Below are 17,763 nucleotides of genomic sequence, written 5' to 3' on the forward strand. Positions count from 1 at the left end.
CTCTGTATCAAATCCACTCTGAAAACAACTCCTTTGCTATAATGCCTGCAAAAGGAGAGTCATGATAAGTGAGGTGTTACTGTGCTGACAGACTACCTGCAATGCAAGCTAATACTGCATTCAACTGTTTCTTTAAAGCCTGTTGTCATTATCCCTCTCTATCTCTTGTATTTACTTCTGAAAAGGTAGTTTTCTCCCAGTGTTTATGCAGCATGTACCATAGAGTCCTGATTAGCAGGTAGAGCTCTCAGTAACAGCAAAACTTCAGTTTCATGTGAGTACACTGTTGAAGAGAAGGCAGTGTTATTATGGCGTGACATTGAAATAAATACCAGCAAGGATGTTTGAAAGAGCTGCAGCTCTAACTCTGTTTTTTCTTTCTGTGTCTTTTTTTTTTAATTTGACAGTGCTTGTGTTTTTCTGCTTGCTACATAGTCGTTCTTTCAGAACCTTGTTTTAGTGAAACTGTAATGTTTGAGTTACTTTAACTTGGCAAAGTTACAGCACCCATGGAAATTTTCATCCACTCTTAGTTATGCGACTTTATTCTTCTTTAGAAACTGTTCCGAAGAGAAATTCAACCCCCATTTAAACCTGCTTCTGGAAAGCCAGAAGATACCTTTTGTTTTGATCCAGAATTCACAGCAAAAACACCAAAAGGTAACTGCGTGGTTATAAATTGGTGAGGCTCATGAGATAGGAGGGGTCAAATTAATGTTACAACAAGAAGCTTGCTAAGAGAAAAAGCCAGTCACAAAATTAAAAGGAAAGAATGCAACAGAGTTCCAGTGCTTTGAAGGAGTATGTTCTCCTCATCAGGTTACCTTTCTTTGGAATAGTCTGCTAAAGCTCTGATTCATCAACCAAAACAATGTCAGTAATTTTAACAGCTGAATTATGATTTGTAGTTATCATTTAATCAGACATGAAGTCTTTGCAGAGTGAGGAATGTGGGGAAATATTTAACAGTAAAAGTAAAGAACTACAACTTGGTAAATGTGCCAACACCTACTGCTCAGTATACTTCCAGTTTCAGTTTGTATTTTCTGTTGTGATTTTGTTTTTTTTCTTTACTGCGACACCGAGCATTCAAAATAACTCGGCATGTTTGTTTGAAGAATGTCTGTGGTTCTAACAGGCTACACGGAACTGTCAAGCTGTGCTTACTGTGATATTTCAGATGCTGAATTTAGAGGTGCACATACTATAATATATATACTAATTTGAGGGAAAAATGGTTCTAATTATTCAGTAGTATTATTGATTGAATATCATTACATTACCTTCAGCCTTGCCAGCAGCACGCATACCACTGAAGCAGCAAAATCTCTGGGCATTCTTGTGATTCAGTCCTTGAACATAAGACTATGACCTTTATTTCTTTCTTATAAGTAGTGTTGCACTTAAACCTTTTTCCTAAAAACACATGTTCATACATCAGTTCTTGCAGTTTCAGGTAAAACCCGGGAATACTGGCTTTGGGTATTATTTCAGTAAGACAGACAACTGACTAGAAGTCTTATTCAACATCTAGCAGCGCCTTTGTTTGCTGCCCTTCCCTCAAAATGTTTTATCCCACGTCTCTCTCCTGAATGTTAAAAATAGCCTTGCTGGGATTTAGCCATGCTAATGAAATGTGTGTGCCACCAGATTCCCCAGGAGTCCCGCCGAGTGCCAACGCACATCAGCTCTTCAAAGGATTTAGTTTCGTTGCAACTACTACTGTAGAAGATCATAAAATATCACCACTCACCAATATACTGCCAATAGTACAGGTAACATTTTATAGTTTGGAAAACTTCTGTGTTTACAGTCTGTTCTTTTTTTGGCTGGGGAAAGTATTATAAAATATGCATTATTAAAATGCTTCTGTGGGATAGTTTTACATTTTAAAAAGCAAGTTGCTGTTTTTCTGGAGGCAGAATTCAAATGAGAAAACATGGGCAAGCAGAAGAAGCTTTTGCTGTTGGAAGGTGTCTTGTTTTTTTCGATGGCAGCTTATGTGCTTTTGTTTTTTAAAGCAACTTCATGGGAGCACTGCACAGTTTACTGATGTATATGAACTGAAGGAAGATATTGGTGTTGGTTCCTACTCTGTTTGCAAGCGATGCATACACATAGCTACAAATATGGAGTTTGCTGTAAAGGTATTTTGATTTTGAATAAATTCTAATGTAACAGTAGATTTGTAAATTTAAATGCATGAATTTCCATGTTACTGTACCTCTTCATATGCTGTGGGAAATGAAAACCAGTGTTCTCTTTGTTTAAATTGTATATTGGCTTCTCTAGCTCTTCTTTTTGTGGGTAAAGTTATGGCCTTGAAAAACTGGCTTTGCAATTACAGTCTTGAAGCCTGAAAATGCTGTGCCGTGATGAGCACACCTGAAAGAAAATATCCACAAAAATGGAACTGGGCTGCAGGGGAGTAGTGATGATTCAGACAGTCCGTTGCGTTTCCTTGTCTGCTGGAGCTGAATAGACTGCATTAATGATAATTGTAACTGGTAGTAGGGATACAGCAAGAAGTGAATCAACAGCGGGATGTGAAGCTGGGAGATGAGTTAGCCATGATTAGTAAGAAGTAATGAAATGAAGAATTTTTTTATTCTGTTGTTAAAGTAAGAATATAAATTTTAAAATAGTATTCCTTATGTAGATTCTGTTTAGCTGAGTGTTTTTCCCTGATGTTATATTTTGCAGATAATTGATAAAAGCAAGAGGGATCCCTCAGAAGAAATCGAGATTCTCATGCGTTATGGACAGCATCCAAATATTATTACTTTAAAGGATGTATGTACCTCTTTTTCTCTGCTACCTCTTATTACACAGTAGTCAATAGATCAATGTAGATGTAGGAAGTTTATTGGATTTCATTAAATTCTTTTACATAATAAGATATATTGGGAGAGCGGTGTAGTGATAAAGTGGTGAGTATTGCAAAATATGACATTGTCTTGACCTTAATTTTTTTCTGAAGGCTGTTCAATGAACTGAAGTGAGAAACGATGTAAAGATTAGAAAAGCTGTATTCCTTGTTGCAAATGACTTGACTAGGTAATGTGTTTGTTAATCTGAAACTGAGAAAGTACTTGCATGTTGTCTCATATATGTGAAGTGCCAGCAACTAAAAGTTGTCTGCAGGTAGGGGAAAAGCAGTAGGGATGGTCTCCTCTGACAACAAAGGTTCCTAGACTGAAAAAATTAATTCTGAATAGTGAATTAAGAATCCATTACCTCAATTTCTCACAGAATGACATAGTAATTGTCTCCTACTTCATGCTTTAAGGCTCCTGAATTGCAGAATGAAACTTGACAGTCCCTACTGTTAGTGCTTGTGTTCATATATGAATAGGTGACCAACCTAATCTGTAACTTTCATTTATCAGGATTCCAGGTTATCTTTTTTAATAGATATGTGTGTATTTATATACATATATACTTGTTAAAACTTCTTATCAGGTGTATGATGATGGTAGATTCATATACCTTGTCACTGAACTGATGAAAGGAGGAGAGCTGCTTGATCGAATTCTCAGACAGAAGTTCTTCTCGGAACGAGAGGCCAGTGCTGTATTGTACACTATAACAAAGACTGTGGACTACCTGCACTGCCAAGGAGTGAGTGATTTCTTCTATAACACAGCTTCTGTCACACTTCTACAATTAACAAATGCGTTTTGTTATGTGCTTTGGTTGACTTGTTTTTACAGCAGAAGGAAAGAGACAAAATTTCTGACAAAAGTGAATCATATAAACAACTCATCCTGTTATTCTGGCAAACCCTTTGACTCTACTTGTATAGTTTATGAAACAGCAGATATTTGTTCTTTTCTGCTTGTTGGCAAATGGTTATGTTGGTTCCAGTAGGCTTTTTTATGACACTACTTGAACTACATTTTTTTGTTACTTGAAAGTTATGCGATTGTGTAGAACTGTTAATAAGTCTGTTAATCTGGATAATGTAGCTTTTGCAAATTGCATACAAAGAAATATACCTGGATCTTCTAAATAACAATTGTTTACATTTCTTTGTTTAAAGGTAGTGCATCGAGACCTTAAACCGAGTAATATTTTATATACAGATGATTCAAATAATGCTGATTCTATCAGGATTTGTGATTTTGGATTTGCAAAACAGCTTCGGGGAGAAAATGGATTACTTCTAACTCCGTGCTATACTGCAAACTTTGTGGCACCAGAGGTATCTTAACCTGCCAGGTCTTTTCTCTAGGCTGTTTTTGATCCATCAACTACTTAAAACATTTTAGTGGTGCTTAAAACAAAGAAAAACTTTGCTAGATGTCCTTAAATATAATTAAGTATATTTCATAAGACACTTCTGCATATGTTTATAATAAACCTGCTTTAAAAATAGCAGAAACCACCCTCAAAAGTAAGATTTGAGCCTGTTGAGAATCTCAAGATGATGTTCTGAAAACAAGAAATATTTTTAATAGTTACCATAGCCTATCTATTAAAAAATGAATAATCAAACCTCTGAAATTGTCCTGAGATTGACTTACCCTTCCTTAGACTGTGTAGTGATATTGGTTTGGGATAATGTTTTTTTTTAATATAGGAAGAATCTTGAACCCTTTGTCTTACAGGTTCTTATGAGACAGGGATATGATGCTGCTTGTGACATATGGAGCTTGGGTGTTCTTCTTTACACAATGTTGGCAGGGTGAGAAATATTTCTTAGCTTCTTTGTTTACCTAAAATTCTAGCATGTTGCATTTATCTATACTTTCATTAAAATTGTAAGATTACCTCACTGATTTGAATGCAGAATGACAAAGACACTGAACAGGAAGCTATAAGTAAATAGGTGCATAAACTATAAGCTTATCTTACAGGTAGGTTGAAGGCTTCTATAGTGGTTCACTAGGGGATGCTAAAGACACTCCTCAGTTTCCAGGAGAGAATTTAGTCTGTGAAAGTATGTGGTGGTTTCCTTCTTTGTCTTTCTGCCCCTTGTCCTCACCATCCCAGTACACTCATAGTCCACCTTGTATCTCCTGCCACAGGCTTGACTCCTGGCACTCTTATAGAACACAACTCACTTTTCTAAATCTCTAAACTTTGATTAAGCCCGGTGAAGTGTGTAGTGACAGAATCTTAGAATCACAGAAAATGAGAAGACTTTTTCCTGAATTTTGCTCTAACAGAAAAATAGGAGGTTTTTTGCCTTATAGATAATTGCTACCTATTGGAAGCTGTTCCTCTTGATAAACTTCCTGTAAAACCACCACCACCCCTATAGTTCTGTCACCAGAACCCAGATTGTTCTATGTTTTAAGTGCAAATATACAGGTATTGGGCAGTATGCTGCCTACACACTTAAACTTTGTCTGAACTGAAGGTATGATAGACCAAAAGTATGGGGGAGGAATAGTCCAGAATTAATTCCTGTCGCTCCATTTTGTTGTTCTTAAGCCCATCAACCAAAAGACTAGAACTAACTGGCTGGGATAGTTGCCTCTGCTGCTGGTTGATCTTTCTTCCATGCAGAGCTTTCAAAGTACTGAAAATACGTTAATCTTAGTTTTTATTGTTTGCAAGCTAATTTGAAATCTAAGGGTATTGTGATGTAACTGCTCTTTATCAGAGTAAGATTTGGCTTTTTCAATTAAAATGAACTTGGTACTAGCCTATGATCATAGAACATCATAATGCTTTTCATGTTGTTAAAAAGCATGTTTAAGTGATTCAGATTAGTTTTCAGATTTGCCAGTTTAGTTCTTTTGAGTTCATGGTAGAATTTGGAGAAAGTGTAAGCTAAACTTGCAAGCTGTTATAAGCCTCCCAAACCAATGATCTTGTGAACTAAGCATCCCAGACTCACTTAATTTTCATGATAATTTTTTACTTTTCTTGTAGCTTTTCCCCAAATGATAGATGTGTGTACATTGTGCTCATTTTCTGTCTAATCAAATGCACATAACCTGAACACAATATCACTCCAGCTTTATTGGGCCGTTCTGTTAGTGTACTGTTCCAGATTGGGATTACTTTTTATGCTCTGGTAATCTAGCATAATTTGTGTTTATGAATCACTTCTATTTAACTTGCAAGTCTGCACTGATTAGAATGCATTATTAAGATATTAACTTAAGATATCTTTCTAGTCTGCATTTCCCATTTATTCTACTTGATTAACCATAATTATGGGGAAAAGAAAATAATACCGTTTCAAAGATGAAATGCTAATATAAGAAGCACTTAATAGTATATAGTGTGTTTCTGTCAGCAGTGAAATACCTACTCAGAGTGATTCACAAGCTTCTTGCAGCTTCTTACCTATAATGAGGCATTTTGGTTTTTTGCTCTTTTAACAGCTACACTCCATTTGCCAACGGTCCTAATGACACTCCAGAGGAGATCCTGGTACGGATAGGCAGCGGAAAATTCTCCTTAAGTGGCGGCAACTGGGACACTGTTTCAGATGCAGCAAAGGTGTAAATGTGTTTCTGTTCTTATATTTTTGTACAATTCAAATGTCTATATGTTGAACTTTTAAAAATAGACTAGCCTAACACAACAGTTTGCTATTATTACCTGCAAGCTTTACTGCAGTGAGGGTCATCTAGTCCAACCTCCTGCTCAAAGCTGGGTCAGCTGGGAGATCTGACCATGTAGCTCAGGCCTTTATTCAGTCAGACTTTAGAAACTTCCAAGGGTGGAGACTGAATAGTTTACCTGCACAGCCTTGTCTGATGCCCAGCTGCTGTAAGAGGGAAAAAGCTGCTCCTGATTTGTCCTCTGTCTCCATTCCTTTGGCCATACTGACCCTGGAGTATCAGCTTTCTTAGATGCCAGGTCACAGTGGAAGTTCAGGTTCAACTTAGTCTACCAAAACCTCCCTGGTGTTTCTCAGCAAAGCTGCTCCCCAGCCAGTCAGTCCCTTCCCTGTACCTTGGTAACAATTTATTCCTTTTGCATTTGTCCTTGCTGAATTTTCTATGGCTCTGGTTAGTCCATTGCTTCATCCTGCCTAGATCCCTTTGGATGGCTGCCCTGCCCTGGAACTCATTAGCTCTTTCCCACACCTCCAGTTTGGTGCCCCATTGCAAATGTGGCAAGACTGCACTCCCTTCCTCCAGGTCACTGGTAAAGACTTTTTTAGGAAAAGCCCTTATTGAGACCTATCTTATTCAATCAGAATTGTATTTCTTATTTTTATTGGACCAAAATCAAGTCTTTGTGAGATTCCTTAAATGGAAGGATGGCTTTTTGCAATTACCTGTTGGTTTTAGTGGATAACCAGTCCTACATTAAAAGGTTTTTTTTTTTTTTTGTGGTGCAGTTTCTTAAGTGTTCAATGCTGAAGTCATCAGGTGGTTTTCTTTGTCAGTACTTTCAGCAACTAAACTAGTGCTTAACCAAATATATCTGGATATTCTGCCAAAAATCTTGATCAGCTTGATTATGCAGCTGTCTTATTAAAGACTGTTTCTCATTCATTGCTGTATGTGTTCTCTGGGTTTGGTATTGGCCTGGCCTGCTGTAGGTATCTTAGTTACTGATAGTACTTTTTACAAAGCTTTGTATTAGTGTTAAATCTTTCCTTGATTGTTTGGAACTGCACTGCTTGTTCATTTTGGGGGTGATTCATACTACTTGTTAGTTGGTGCTGTCTTAGCACAAGGAATTCATTTTTTAATATTGAAGAATGCTTAACATTTTGTACCTAAAACAAAGGGAACGTTCTGTCAGATTGGTCGTATTTTGCTTTTCTTTCAAGCTGTTCCTGTATTTGTTCTGTGTTCTCACCCAGCTCTTCTTTTGACCAACATTGTAATCAGTAGTTTGTTCCTAATGCTTCTAAACAGGCAAAACAAGTGTTTATTTCTGTTGGCTTTCCTCTTTATATAGCTCTTGGAAGAAAAAATTCATTGGCAGTATATCACTATATATAAATTCAATTGTAATATGTAGTCAGCAGACCCCACGTGTGTAGTATGAATGGAGAGAGATGTTTGCAAAGAATAGCTTTTGTTCATGAAATCTGTCAAATTTTAATAGGATTTCTAGTCTTTAAAAGATTATATTAATAATGAACAAACTGAAATAAAACACAAATAGTAAGTTTCTTTACAATAAATGCCTGCTCTGTTTAACTGATTAGATAGTACAACACATTGTTTTCAGAGTCCTGCAGTGTCAAGGCACAGAATGATCCCATTTATCTGATGGGTTTTGTGTATGTGTGTTTGCATTGTGCTAATCCCTCCCATGTAGAGTACTTTTTTCATTGCCATAATTAATGCTTGAAAGTCTATATGAGATGATTTTAGCCAAATACTATGTGTGTTTTCCTTTTTTTTTAATCTAGGACTTATTATCACACATGCTTCATGTGGATCCACATCAGCGATACACAGCAGAGCAAGTACTAAAACATTCGTGGATAGCCTGCAGGGACCAGTTGCCACATTATCAACTAAACAGACAAGATGCACCACATCTAGTAAAGGTAAAACAGCCTGAAGGCTGCTGGAGCAGGTGAATGTGCAATGAATGGGGTTACTTTTAGAGCTACAGACAGAACTTTTTTCCTTTAGAAGTTAACTTTCTTTTATTTTCCCTTGTACATGCAAACTTAAGTTATGTAAGCAGACAGATTACTGTGTGCAAAGGAAGAGATTTTTCTGGATGTTTTCAAAGACTAAGGTAGCTTTGGCTACCCTGATAAGGAAGTTATCTGAGATTGCCACAGGACTCCTAGGAGTCTTATTCAGGAAAGCTTTTGGGATTTGGGTTTTTTTTCCAATTGGCTCATAGTCTGTTTTCCTAACATAAATTAATAAGCTACACTAGCGTTTTTCCACTAGCATTTCATCTGTTTATTCTGTATCTTTCTACTTCACACAAACATTCTGTTGTGTGCAGGCAGCTTTTAAGTTGACTGCATTAGTTTTGTTGGATTAAAAACCAAGAGCCAGTTTTAATTGTGTTGCTTTCATAAGTCAGAACCTGAATGGCCACTTAAGTGGCTGTGTTTGATATATTGACGCTAGAGTTGCTTGAAAGATACTAATTCTGACCATATTAAAAGGTTACTCCTACATCTAAAGTATGTAAAAGAAATGTATGGGCAAGAAAAAGAAGTGTCAGATACCCATGTGTAGAAACCTGAAGAAATCAGCAATAAATGTGTTTTTCAAAACAAACTTCAGAGAGTGTGCATGACTTGCCATAAGTCTTCGGGTTTTTTTTATAGATGTAATTAGGAATGGTATATTCAGTTGCTTTATTTTCTGATAAAAATGACCTTTACAGGCTTTTATGTATTTCATTATTCTCTAGGGAGCCATGGCTGCTACATATTCTGCACTGAATCACAAGACATTTCAGCCAGTGTTAGAGCCTGTTGCAGCCTCAAGTTTAGCTCAGCGACGGAGCATGAAAAAGCTAACATCAACAGACTTATAGATCCACTGGGACACCTTAGCAAACAGAAGCAAGGGGAAGATCCAATAAGTGGCTCTATTTTGCCTGACCTGTGATCAAAAGGCATCTATGGTTTCCTGCTACACTACTTGAATTCTGTAAAAGTCCTTTTTTTAAAAAGAAAAAGAAAAATCCACAGGTTCATACCGTGTTGTTTTACGGGCCGTATCTGTTAAATTAATTTCAACATCACATGCACCATAATGAATTTTTCAACCCTGTCCTTTAACAGATCTGTTGCAAATATTATTTCACATTCTGTATAGTTTTGCTGGGTTCATTTAAAAAATGGTTTAGGGGACCGTTGCCAGTGACCAAGTTGTACATAAAGTGTCAGTGTAAGTTCTTTTCTTCACACTTTTAGACCCTATTGTGAAGAACACATTCTTAATTTTGTAATTGGGCACTTAATTCATTCAACTTAACAGTTCTGAACAAGTTAAATGAATTATGGAGAGCTGACTAGTGTATTGTGTCAGTGTTAAATGCGTTAGTGTTAATTTGGAAGGTCTGTGTTTGCATGGTGCCAGTAACTGATACCTTTTATGTGACAATAGAAACAAAAGGGATGTGTAAGATTCTGCACTTTAACCATAAACTTACTTTGATCACCTGTGACCCAAAAGTGCTTGTTAACAAATGGCCTCTTACAGGGAATTGAACACTTCATTTGCTACCACGAAGAATATTGTGTCCTGCACTGAGCTGGAGAAAGTAAGCATGTATATAAACTGTCAGAATTAAGGGTCTCTATCGTAACATTGGTACCACTTTAAGGCCAACATCATGCAGTCCAATACTTTTTGTTATTTATATTGCCTATCCTTTAGTACAAAGACAATGTTGTTGTTTCCTCAGCAGTTGTTTCCACTGAACATACTCAATATGGTTTGTTTGGCATATAAGACAAGCTGACACTTTATAATAACAAACTTGGCACATGGATTTTATTTTCTATTTATTTGATTTTTATAGAATGTTGCTTCTATCTGAATCTCGCCGCGTGTACAAATGTTACAGAACAGAAATGCAAAATTCTATCTGCCTAACTGTAGGGGTAGCTTGGGAAAATAAGTCTTGCAGTGTGCCCAGGTAAGGCAATTCTGACCAAGAAAATTCACAGTTACAAACAAATCACTGATGAAATCCTGTTGCCAGCACTAGCTCGCCCTTTCTGTCTTGGTGTTAGGACTCTTTCTAAATGCTGTGATGGAGAAAGAAGTTCATTTCAGGACCAGAATTACCTTGGGGATTTCTGACTCAAAACCAGTGCTAACTTGCTAGTAAACTGGGAATTAATGCATTCAGAGAGGATGAGCTTAAAAATGTTTTTGAAGGTTGTAGACACTGTTGTGCAATTGTACTGTCATAGTAGGATGATACACATTTCAAACACTGAAAATGTTAGTGATCAATGGTTAGATGGTGAAAAAGAATCCAAGTGACCAAAAAGTAAATGTACTTCGTGCTGATTTGCCATCATGGAATTTGCTGTTCCAGATACCTTTGGTAGCCAGTTACAGGACACAAGGTGATGACAAAACTTGTCATTTTGAGACAAGAAAAAAGCTTTCAGGAGAATTCTGGCCCACTTGCCAAGAGTAGCAGTAGTAACTCTGATCTTAAAAGGCAGAGGATGCTGGCTGGTTTGCTTGTACCTGTGAAGTACTTGGTGGCACTGGCAGTACTATTAGATAAGCTGCTTTCTTTTGTTGTGGTGGGGGAAGATGGAAGTTATCTGGCCAAATAGTTAGGTATGAGTACTATGTAGATTTGAGACTTAATGAATATAGCAAACATAGGTGTGCTATTTGTATCATGCAGAACATACCCCATATGAAATTTCTTGAGTGTTTGATAGGTGTTGGAAGCTTTAGGGGCCATTAGTGCCTAGTATTGAGGTGCCTGTTTGAAATGCTTGAAAGCTCATCAAAAAACACAACTGCTTCCTGGAAAGCTTATTGTATAGTACAAAATCTGCCCCTGATTCAGCTGAGTCATCCTTCTTTCCATTACTGAAGACCTTTGCCAGCAAGAATGCCTGTAAACCTCTTGTCTACAGCCTCTCAGTATATTTTTTTTTTTTTTAATTTACAAATGACTGCCAGAAGAATTTGAATTCAAAGAAAAAAAAAAAAGAACAAAACAACCAGCCAAACTGGTGGAAATAAAACCCCCTTAGCCAAGGTCAAGGTATAATGTGGATTGAAACATAACAGTAAAAACTGTAATGCAAAGTGTAGAACATAAATGTCAAACTTGAATTGTCTTTAGCTTTCCTGTAAGGTAGCAGCTGGTCTTCAACAGCTTTTTTTCATAAATCATTTAGTAGTGTTTATATTGGTATTTTCTTTTAGCTTGCTTAGAAGCACCACATTATAAGCACCTTAAAAGCATTTTGCACAAAAGCAGATGTAAGCAGTTGAAGGTACTTAAGTTCTTGGTGTGCAGCACAAAGGTGGTAAGAGGAAAGTACACAAACAAGATGGATACTGTGATTCTTAGCAAAGAATTTAAAATATCATCTATAAAATTATCACTGCTGGGTTTATGTTGTTACTAGCCTTTAGTACAAGTTGGTACCCTTGGGATAAAAGCAAGGATTCAATGACCACATTACAAACTTGCCTTACCATGAGGAAAACATATGGACTAGCACCTTTGTTATATCTGACAGGCCAGTGCACCCTGGTATGCCCATTTTCATCCTTAATTGAAGGGAGATGGAAGTTCACTTGCTATGAATATTTCAGTGTATCAGTCGGAAGCATTTTGGATATGCAGGGATACAAAACAGTTCACTTGCAATTTACTCTCACTAGATTGTATTCAATGATTGTCGTCTTTGTGATACTTCTTTTGGAATTTCTTGCATACTGTTTTTTTCCAACTAAGGTTTTGTTGAGTGAAGTGGTTACAGGAAAGCAGCGTGGTCTGCTTGAGACTAAGCAGCTACGTCTGAAATGGAACAACACAATTTGAACATGCTCTTGTCTGGAGTGAAAAGTCAGTGTAAATGGCTTCACTTTCATATCCTCTCTGCACAGTTTAGGATTGCAAACTAGTTACAGTCCTACTATCTTACTACTAAGTAAATCGGTAAAAGTGACATTTTTACAAAGGCTTGTAATTGCAAAGAAATAGGCATACATACTACATATTTAGAGGAATTTCCAGGCAACTAATCAATATCTGAAGTGATAGAATATTTTGGATAGGACCTCTGTTACTGCCAGCAAAATAGCTTCTACTCTGATGTTTGGTAATGGCAATTATAAGTAAGTGCTAATTCTCAAGTGCGTGTAGAGCCTGGTACATTCTCACTACAGAGAAGGTTCCCACAGACCTCTAGCTATAGCTGGAGCAAGCTCATGACATGCTTTGCTGTTCTTTCACCCCTGGGATACCGCAGTTTCTATCTCCAGTTTTTCTTTTGATAAAATGTGAGGAACTCTATTGTATTTCTGTTATGTATCCAAAACTATGCAATGGCATCAATATCAGCCAGCAGTGCACAACAAAGAGTGCCCACCCCCATGAGCATCGCTGTGGGTGGATGCATTTGAGACACTCTTGTGGCTCATGTAGTCTCAGTGCTGCTGTTAGCATGTTGTGCGATCTGGAGGCTTTTTCATTATTATTATTAAAACCAGTAAATTGTCATACTGTCCATTTGAGGCCTATGTTAGAGTATGGTTTAAGTGTTCTCCTTGCATCTGGAGAATGCATCCAAAACCTCACACAAGTCAGTCATACTCAGCTTGATTTCTGTCTTCTGTGTTTTAAATTCACTTTCCAAAGCTAATCTTCATGTGTCCAGTAGTTAAATTTACTTCTAGCAAACTTCAGCAATTGGAAGTTACTTGCAGTACACTTATCAACTGGCCACGTGCAGTGACATATGGCTGCAGCCAGTACTCAGCATTCTGCCCTCAAATGTTACAGTTAAGAAGTTGAGATAGCTTGTAAGAATTGTTGGATGAATTACACGATAGTGTAGTATTCCCTGGTTTGTATCAATTAAATTATGCTAAAACATCATTGCAAACATGGGGGTTTAAGTACTTTTGTAGCACTTAAGTTTTTTTCAGTCGTATCTGGAATTAGAAGTTTGCAAACATTTATGGGAGGGAAGGGAGGAGGTTTTAATTTATCCCATCCCATCCTCCACTGACACCCCGTTACTTATGTACATTCTGAATGCTGTTTGTCCCTACTTCAGTGTATTTGTTAAATGTCTGCTACCCCAAATCATGTTGTTTGATGAGCCTACACTTTCATTTGGGAACAAGAGAATGACTATAGGTTTGTTAAAAACCCCACCCTTAGCATATAGCTAAAGCTGGCTTGAGTGGTATAATAACTTATGTAATTAGAAGTTGTCCTCCTCCACATAATCTGTGACTTTTCTTGAGATTTTTTTCCTATGTAATGAAAGCGAAATTTCTGAAAGCTTTAAAAGATATTTAGTTGGTTATGTCTCTAACAATTCAGATTTGGGCAATAGCACCACTCGTGAGTCTGAGTAACATCAAATCCTGTTTTGGAGGTGCTTTGTGTGTGGACTGAGAAGATGCTTGAGGTGGATTTCCTTTGGAGGACTAAGTGTTCCTATTTGTGTGTGTTTTTCATTAGGCTTATGAGCAGCGTTTGCTAAGTAACTGCATTGTCATAACAGCCCAAGCACTTTGGCATCTTGCACTGATAACTCTGATCAGAGCTAAAACTCCTTTGGCACGAGACTGGCTACAAATCTCAAGATACGAAAGGGCATTAATTGAAGACGGTGTGCAATGACTTACATGCTCTCTGAGGTACTTCAAAGAGGAAACTATACAAAAGGTCCCCGTTATCAGATATTGTAACTGTCATTTCTTTCTCTAAGCATATTGTGGATTTTGTATCATATTGTATTTATTTCATTTAATTTTAAAAGAAATGTTTTCTTTAAAGCTCTGTATATATTGACATTAAAGTTTGCATTGTACTACGTTCTCCTTGTAAGGCTGAATCTAGTAGTGCATTGTATGGTATGTTGTTTTTCTTTGCACTGTGCTGCTAAAAGATACTATTGCCTTGAATTACGACATGCCAAAGACAACTTCAAAATTGTATTTATTTTTGTTAAACTTTGTGAATAATGATAAAAGTACAGTTTTAAATAGCTGGCAGTTCCTTGAGTACTAGAATAAAAAGGTTGCAAATCCATAATATTTTATAATTGACAAAAATCCATCATTTATGATTTGGAAGTTCACCAACTCCTTTTTCTTAAACAAAACACAAAGACCAAAAGAAGATAAACCCAACAAGCAAACATTCCTAAATGGAATGTACTGGGAATTGCATTATTTGGTAAACCTTGCCAAAAATCTCCCATATATCAAGAGATGTTTATAAATTTATACTCAGTCAAGTGTTTCATGCCACACTTTCAATAAAACATACATTCACTGATAGGATTGATGTATTGCTTCAGGGTGGGATGATCTACCTTCTATATGTTTTTTTCAGGTGTCTATTCTGATTGGATTTTTATGTATATAGAGGAAATATTTTCTCTGCAACCATCTGGCCCTTGGAAAAGGCAGGTACTTGCATTAGGAATGAGAGTCATTGCATTAAAAAGTGACCTGTGTACATGGTCAGTGTTGAGCATGTACCATGAGAGGAGCTGTAGTCCTGGCTCTGCCTCGTGACACCACTTTATGGATTTAAGATAATAAATTGCTGCCGATTATTGAACTCTTCTGTCCAGTAGGTGAGCTGTTACTGCAAAGCCAGCTGCTGATGTCCTCACTATGAGGTGATGGACCAGCTCAGGATGCAGCTAATCTCTCTGATGGGATGAGAATATGAGATTTCAGTGTAATGGCATTGATTTTTAATTGCAATATCTGGGTTTAAAATACCTCTTATACATTTGGTAGCCAGTGTTGCTGTTTGCTTTCAAAATAAGATACCTTGTTTTTCAGTTACTTCATCAGTCTTGAGTACACAGAAAGTTGGGTTTTTTTCCACATTTATCTGAAGTCCATTTCCCAGGTGATACTTGTTTACACAAGACACTTTTCACAAGGGTTCAGGCCTGTCTGATGACAAAGTCACCAGGCTCAGGGATGGCTTTGGTAGAGGAGGGAGCTCTGAGGTCACCCACAGATGAACCCCTCAGCAGTTGGGGAAAGGATGGAGTACTTCAGTATGGTTTGGTTGGAGGGGTTTTGTTGCTTTGTTTTATTGGGGTTTCTTTTTTTAATGTTTTCATTAATAAATTGGTAACTGAAGTAGGAAAGAAAAAGTAGGGGCTAAATGAGGACCAAGCATTTTTCCCTTTTTGCTGCCCAGCAGTGCCTGAGGGGCCAAGGCTTGACAGAGTGGTGAGTGATGTGTGATGGGCCTGGGGCCTCCTTCTGCAGCTGGAGAGCAAACTGCACACAGAACTGTGCCTCGACAGCTGGGAAGAAGCTGAGGACTGAAGCTATATAGAAGGAAATGTTCAAAAGTTTGCAAGACGGTGGTGATTGCCTTGATTTTATTGACGGTAGGAAGGGAAGAATAACCAGATCTGGAAAAATCACTTATTTTAAACCAGAGAGCAACACCACCAACAACAAAGCCCTGAAAACCCCAGATTCTGATGTAATGAGCTCCTGTAGGCTTCCTGAGTATTTTCCTGGAGAGAGAAGAGTCAAGGCATGGAGTAAGAACCAACCAACCAACCTTACTCGGTTGCTAGTGGGTGTTTTCAGAAACCAAGAACAGGGACAAGCAGGATGTTAGCAAGGAGACTGCAGACTATGTTAGTTCTATCCTGCTCATTTTGCTTTCCTGTAAATATTGGTTCTCAACATGTTTTCCTTCCCCGTGCTTCACCTCTGAAGCTTATGGCTGTAAGAGGCACAGTCCTGCAACTCTTGTGCTTTAAGATGAAGAAAAAGTTGTTGGATACTTAAAATACAGTTACTTCAGCTGAGTAGCTTTCCTTAGGTAGTCACCAGATCAAGTTCTCATCACTAAGCACTGTGTTACTGTGCTGGACACTGAGGAACTGGGACCTGGAGGAGGCCAGAGTGTGCTGCTTGTTGAGAGTGACCTATTCAGTGATGGACTTTGAGAATGGAGAGCAGGAGGTAAGGATTGAAGGTGCAATGAAATGATACACTGGTGTTGGCAAAGATCCTGAATTCAGAGCTTGCTTTTCAGACTGCTCCTTGTCTTTAAGGTGAAGATTTAAGATCTGCTGTTCAATGTTTTATCAGGGCTGTAGTGGAGCAATGTATCTGCTGCTGCTACACCATCTCCAAGTGCCTCTTTGCCCAAGCACTAGCCTGTAGCAGGAAGCAATAGTAAGTGCCAGCTGGCACAGGCATCTTGCCAAAATATGAATTTAACTATAGTTTTACTTTAATATATTTTTCCTCAGAGCTTCTGTGGAATTTCTTCTACAGAAGCCAGCTGGGGCTGCTTGTATGTCTTTTGAACGTAAGACCACTATTTTGCCATGCTGAGTTCTCAGTGATTAAGCAGTCAGATTTAATCCTAGATTTAATTTAAAGGAGTTACATTTGCTTTTACTTCTAAAGGCTTTTGAGGGGGGTTATAACCGCGTTTGTGGAGCACAGATACAGGTGTATCAGCAGAGATACTGCATGTTGCTAACTGGGCAGCTGGATGTTCTGAAAGGCTCAATGTGTGTTTGGATGTCTTTGTGATGAAACTGAATGTTGATTATGTAGCAAGGTGGTAGAAACGGGTAATGTGTTGTCTTCCACTTATTTTGGGTCGAAGTTAGTAGTTTCACAGGTGAGAAAGCAGTGACGGTAGCACTGGGAGAAGCACAGCTCGGGCTGCTGCATAGAGGATGCAATTCTATCGTTGCACTTGGCTTGAGAAACTAATTAGGTGCAGATAGAAACCAACGTGCAGCTGCTGCCAGGTTCGGCTCCTGTGACGCCCCTTGCGCTGCCCCTGAGGGGCTCCGCGGGTGCCGAACGCGGTGTTGTCTCGCTGCAGCCTCACCCCTGCGCGGCGGAGCTGCCGGGGTGCCTGTGAGGGTGCCGTGGGGCTGCCTCAGCGCTGTCTGGGCCCCGTCGGTCGCGCCGGGCCCGGGGCCTGGTGGGGCTGCGCTCCCCGCCGCGGCCGGGAGATGGCGGCAGCGCCCCGCGGCAGGGCTCGGCCCAGGCCCCGCGGGCCAGACGCCTCTCGGAAACCCTGAGAAGGGGCTTTGTCCGCGATGAAAACTGTGAGAGACCCCTCACGGCTGAAGGATGCACCGCGAAGAAGTGGAATTCCTTTTCATTTGGTTAT

General features: G+C 38.5%; 1 protein-coding gene across 3 annotated transcripts in view; it reads left to right on the forward strand.

The window, feature by feature from the left end:
* Positions 1-14,673, forward strand: part of RPS6KA6 (ribosomal protein S6 kinase A6) — a 40,889-nt gene extending 26,216 nt beyond the window's left edge. For all 3 annotated transcript variants that reach the window (XM_062006325.1, XM_062006323.1, XM_062006324.1), the window contains 10 exons: positions 558-660; positions 1,651-1,775; positions 2,022-2,147; positions 2,704-2,793; positions 3,463-3,621; positions 4,043-4,204; positions 4,611-4,687; positions 6,342-6,459; positions 8,339-8,479; positions 9,313-14,673. In XM_062006325.1, coding sequence (XP_061862309.1) covers positions 558-660; positions 1,651-1,775; positions 2,022-2,147; positions 2,704-2,793; positions 3,463-3,621; positions 4,043-4,204; positions 4,611-4,687; positions 6,342-6,459; positions 8,339-8,479; positions 9,313-9,438 — 1,227 coding nt within the window. In that variant the 3' untranslated portion in view covers positions 9,439-14,673. The remainder of the gene's footprint in view (positions 1-557; positions 661-1,650; positions 1,776-2,021; positions 2,148-2,703; positions 2,794-3,462; positions 3,622-4,042; positions 4,205-4,610; positions 4,688-6,341; positions 6,460-8,338; positions 8,480-9,312) is intronic.
* Positions 14,674-17,763: the final 3,090 nt, after the last annotated feature.

This window comes from Colius striatus, chromosome 13, assembly GCF_028858725.1.
Source record: "Colius striatus isolate bColStr4 chromosome 13, bColStr4.1.hap1, whole genome shotgun sequence".
Lineage (NCBI taxonomy): Eukaryota > Metazoa > Chordata > Aves > Coliiformes > Coliidae > Colius > Colius striatus.